The sequence below is a fragment of the Solanum tuberosum genome, unplaced genomic scaffold (genome assembly GCF_000226075.1).
Source record: "Solanum tuberosum cultivar DM 1-3 516 R44 unplaced genomic scaffold, SolTub_3.0 scf00005, whole genome shotgun sequence".
NCBI lineage: Eukaryota > Viridiplantae > Streptophyta > Magnoliopsida > Solanales > Solanaceae > Solanum > Solanum tuberosum.
In genome coordinates, this window is record NW_006238931.1 from 3,508,456 (window position 1) to 3,512,037 (window position 3,582).

Consider the following 3,582-nt stretch of genomic DNA (forward strand, 5'->3'; position numbering starts at 1 on the left):
CCACACTTTCGCTAGTGTGCAATGTTCATCACAAGACACTCATTTTGATAATCAGCTAGTCACAACGAGGTGCAAAAAGTTCACATATTGTCTATGCAACTTTATTTGGCCTCATCGTAGCCGCACATTCATTTTGTTGATTGAGAGCACCATTCAAGTCATCGGTATTGATCATGACCAATACTCAAATTTGCACAAGAACAACCATAATTAAACACACAAAAAACATTTTCAGAAAGGTCCAAGCACACAAGGGAATCACTGACCAAGAACACACCCCCACCGAAAGCATTCAACATTGTCCCCAATGTGAGTAGAGAACGGACACTCCCACAAATAAAATAAGAATAAAAATAAAAACTAACAAATAGAGATAAAATTCTAGTATGTAAACATGCAAAGCAAGGTGATGAGGAATATTCACTAAGTGCCCAGTTGGTGAGAAAATGAAACAGTCACCGAATACCTCGGCGGTGCGTCCAATGGTCCGGATATCTCCCTAAGTTCCAGTGTGCGACACTCTAAAAAAGGGGCAAATCAATGGAGATGATGGAGGTCACCGAACAGATTGGCGCTTCACATAATGGGCTTGTAACATCACCGAACAATTATTGATTTAAGCTATCAGCACTGGAGTAGAAGAGCGGGAAAAATCGGGCACATTGTAGATTCACCGAGTGATAAAGGTCTCCCACCGAATGTTCCAGTATCTCAGATCCATTTTTGAAGTTCATAAGGCGGACTATGTCGTGCTCGCCGAACCGATTCGGTGATCCGCCAATAGCGTCTTATTCTCGCACAATATCTTGCACCTGTAAAATCAACACATATTAACGTCGTGGCATGACGTAGAAATGCTCTCAAGCATCTTCCAGGTACACCACCTCAATCAGAGAAATCTCTTGACACTCGCCAAAGTATAACTTCAAGCGTTGCCCATTCACCTTGAATGCAGGTCCTTTTTGACCTTCAACTTTGATGGCACCATTTGCGAACACTCATGTCACTCTAAACGGTCCTAACCATTTGGGCTTGAGCTTTCCCGAAAAGAGTCTAAGTCGAGATTTATATAGTAACACCCAGTCTCCCACTCTGAACTACCTCTTAAGGATTTTAGAATCATGCCATTTCTTCATATTTTCCTTGTAAAGGGCTGAACTTTCGTATGCCTTGAACCTGAATTCGTCCAACTCATTTAACTCCTCTACTCTCTCTTTTGAAGTCTTTGTCCAGTCCAGATTTAGAGCTTTCAATGCCCATAATGCTTTGTGTTCCAATTCAACGGGTAGATGGCAAGATTTACCGAAAACTAGCTGATACGGAGACATACTGATTGGTGTTTTGTATGCGGTGTGATTCCCCCATAGCGCGTTATCAAGCTTTCGAGACCAATCAGTCATATTAGCATTCACTGTCTAGGCGAATATGCTTTTGATCTCCCAATTTGACACTTCAACTTGGTCGCTCATTTGGGGATGATACAGAGTTGCTACTTTGTGTTTCACTCCATACTTACTCAATGCGGCCGAGAACCACTTGTTGCAAAAGTGGGATCCCCTATCACTAATAATAGCCCGAGGAGTACCAAATCTAGCAAAGATGTAGCATTTCAGGAATTGAACAACACTTTTACCTTCATTGTTTGGAAGTGCAACAGCTTCCACCCATTTACAAACATAATCTACGGCCACCAAGATATACTTATTACCAAACGAACTCACAAATGGTCCCATGAAATCTATTCCCCAAACATCAAATAGGTCAACTTCTAAAATGGGCGTAAAAGGTAGCTCGTGTATTTTGGACACTCCACCTTGTTTCTGACATTGAGTGCACTTCTTAACAAACTCATGAGCATCTTTTTAGAGAGATGGCCAGTAGTAGCCACTTTGGAGGACTTTAGCAGTTATATGTACACCACCATGATGACCCCCAACCGGTGAAGCCTGACAAGCATGGAGAATTTTGATGGCTTCTTCTTCTGGAACACATCTCCTAATGATATGGTCTGCACATTCTCTGAATAAATATGGTTCATCCCAAAAGTACTTCTTAACATCGAACAAGAACCTCTTTTGTTGGTAGAAGTCTAGTTCGTTCTGCATTAATCCACACACTACATAATTGGCAAAATCAGCATACCAAGGAGGTTGTTTGAGAGTTACCGTGAATACCTCTTCATCGGTAAGTGGTCAGCCACCTGATTTTCACAACCTTTCCTATCTTTGACTTCAAAGTCGAATTCTTGCAATAGTAGAACCCACCTTATCAATCTTGGCTTGGCATCCTTCTTCGCCATCAGATAACGCAGTGCAGCATGATCAGTGTGAACAACTACTTTAGTACCTAGCAAGTATGCCCAGAACTTCTCAAACGCATAAACTACCGCAAGTAACTCTTGTTCTGTAACTGTATAGTTACATTGAACACTATTTAGAGTTTTGTTTGCATAGTAAATGGGGTGAAATAGTTTGTTGCATTTTGCCCCAATACAACACCTAATGTCGTGCTGCTTGCATCACATATTACTTCAAAGGATTCTGACCAATCGGGACGAATGATAACCGGGGTGGAGACCAATTTTTCTTTCAAGCACTTGAAAGCTATCATGCAAGCATCATCAAAGTGGAATTTCACCTCCTTCTCCAAGAGTTTGCATAGAGGATGTGCAATCTTTGAGAAGTCTTTGATGAACCTCCGGTTAAAACTGGCATGTCCCAAGAAACTATGAACACCCTTCACCGAAATTGGTGGTGGTAACTTCTCAATTACTTTAATCTTTGCTTTATCAACCTCCAACCCCTTTTGCGACATTTTGTGACTAAGAACTATACCTTCCTTAACCATGAAGTGGCATTTTTCCCAATTTATGACCAAATTTATCTCCACACATCTTCGGAGAACTTTTCCTAAGTGTGCTAAACATGCTTCAAAAGTGTCACCCACAATCGAGAAATCATCTATGAATACCTCCATTGAATCCTTCACCATGTCAGCAAAATAGATAACATGCAACGTTGAAATGTTGCCGGAGCATTACATAACCCGAATGGCATCCGTTTGAAGGCAAAAGTTCCATATGGGCAGGTGAAGGTGGTTTTCTCTTGGTCTTCCGGAGCAATAGAGATTTGGTTATAACCGAAATACCCATCAAAAAAGCAATACCAACCTCTCTCTGAGAGTCGATCAAGCATTTGATCCATGAAAGGCATGGGAAAGTGATCCTTTTTAGACTACAAATTTAACTACCAATAATCCATGCATACTCTCCATCCGATCACCGGTCTCATAGATACAAGCTCCCTCTTTTCATTTGGTACTACTGTGATGTCTCTCTTTTTTCGGTACACATTGTACCGGACTTACCTATTTGCTATCCGCAATAGGGTAGATCACACCTGCGTCCAACCACTTTATTATTTCCTTTTTCACCACCTCTTCCATCAGTGGGTCAATCTCCGCTGATGTTCAACAGTCAGCTTACAATCACTATCAAGCTGAATTTTTTTAGTGCAAATACCGGGATGAATGCCCACTATGTCAGCGATAGTCCAACCTATAGCTTTAATATGCCTTCTCAAC

General features: G+C 41.3%; 1 protein-coding gene across 1 annotated transcript; it reads right to left on the bottom strand.

Annotated features, from left to right (window-relative positions):
- Nucleotides 1-1,415: 1,415 nt before the first annotated feature.
- On the bottom strand, nt 1,416-2,814 carry LOC107060577 (uncharacterized). The gene is made up of 4 exons (XM_015308598.1): nt 2,499-2,814; nt 2,201-2,409; nt 1,917-2,099; nt 1,416-1,820 (listed from the first exon to the last, which is right to left on the bottom strand). The coding sequence occupies exons 1-4, from the start codon at nt 2,812-2,814 to the stop codon at nt 1,416-1,418; spliced, it is 1,113 nt and encodes a 370-aa protein (XP_015164084.1).
- Between the last annotated feature and the right edge of the window lie 768 nt (nt 2,815-3,582).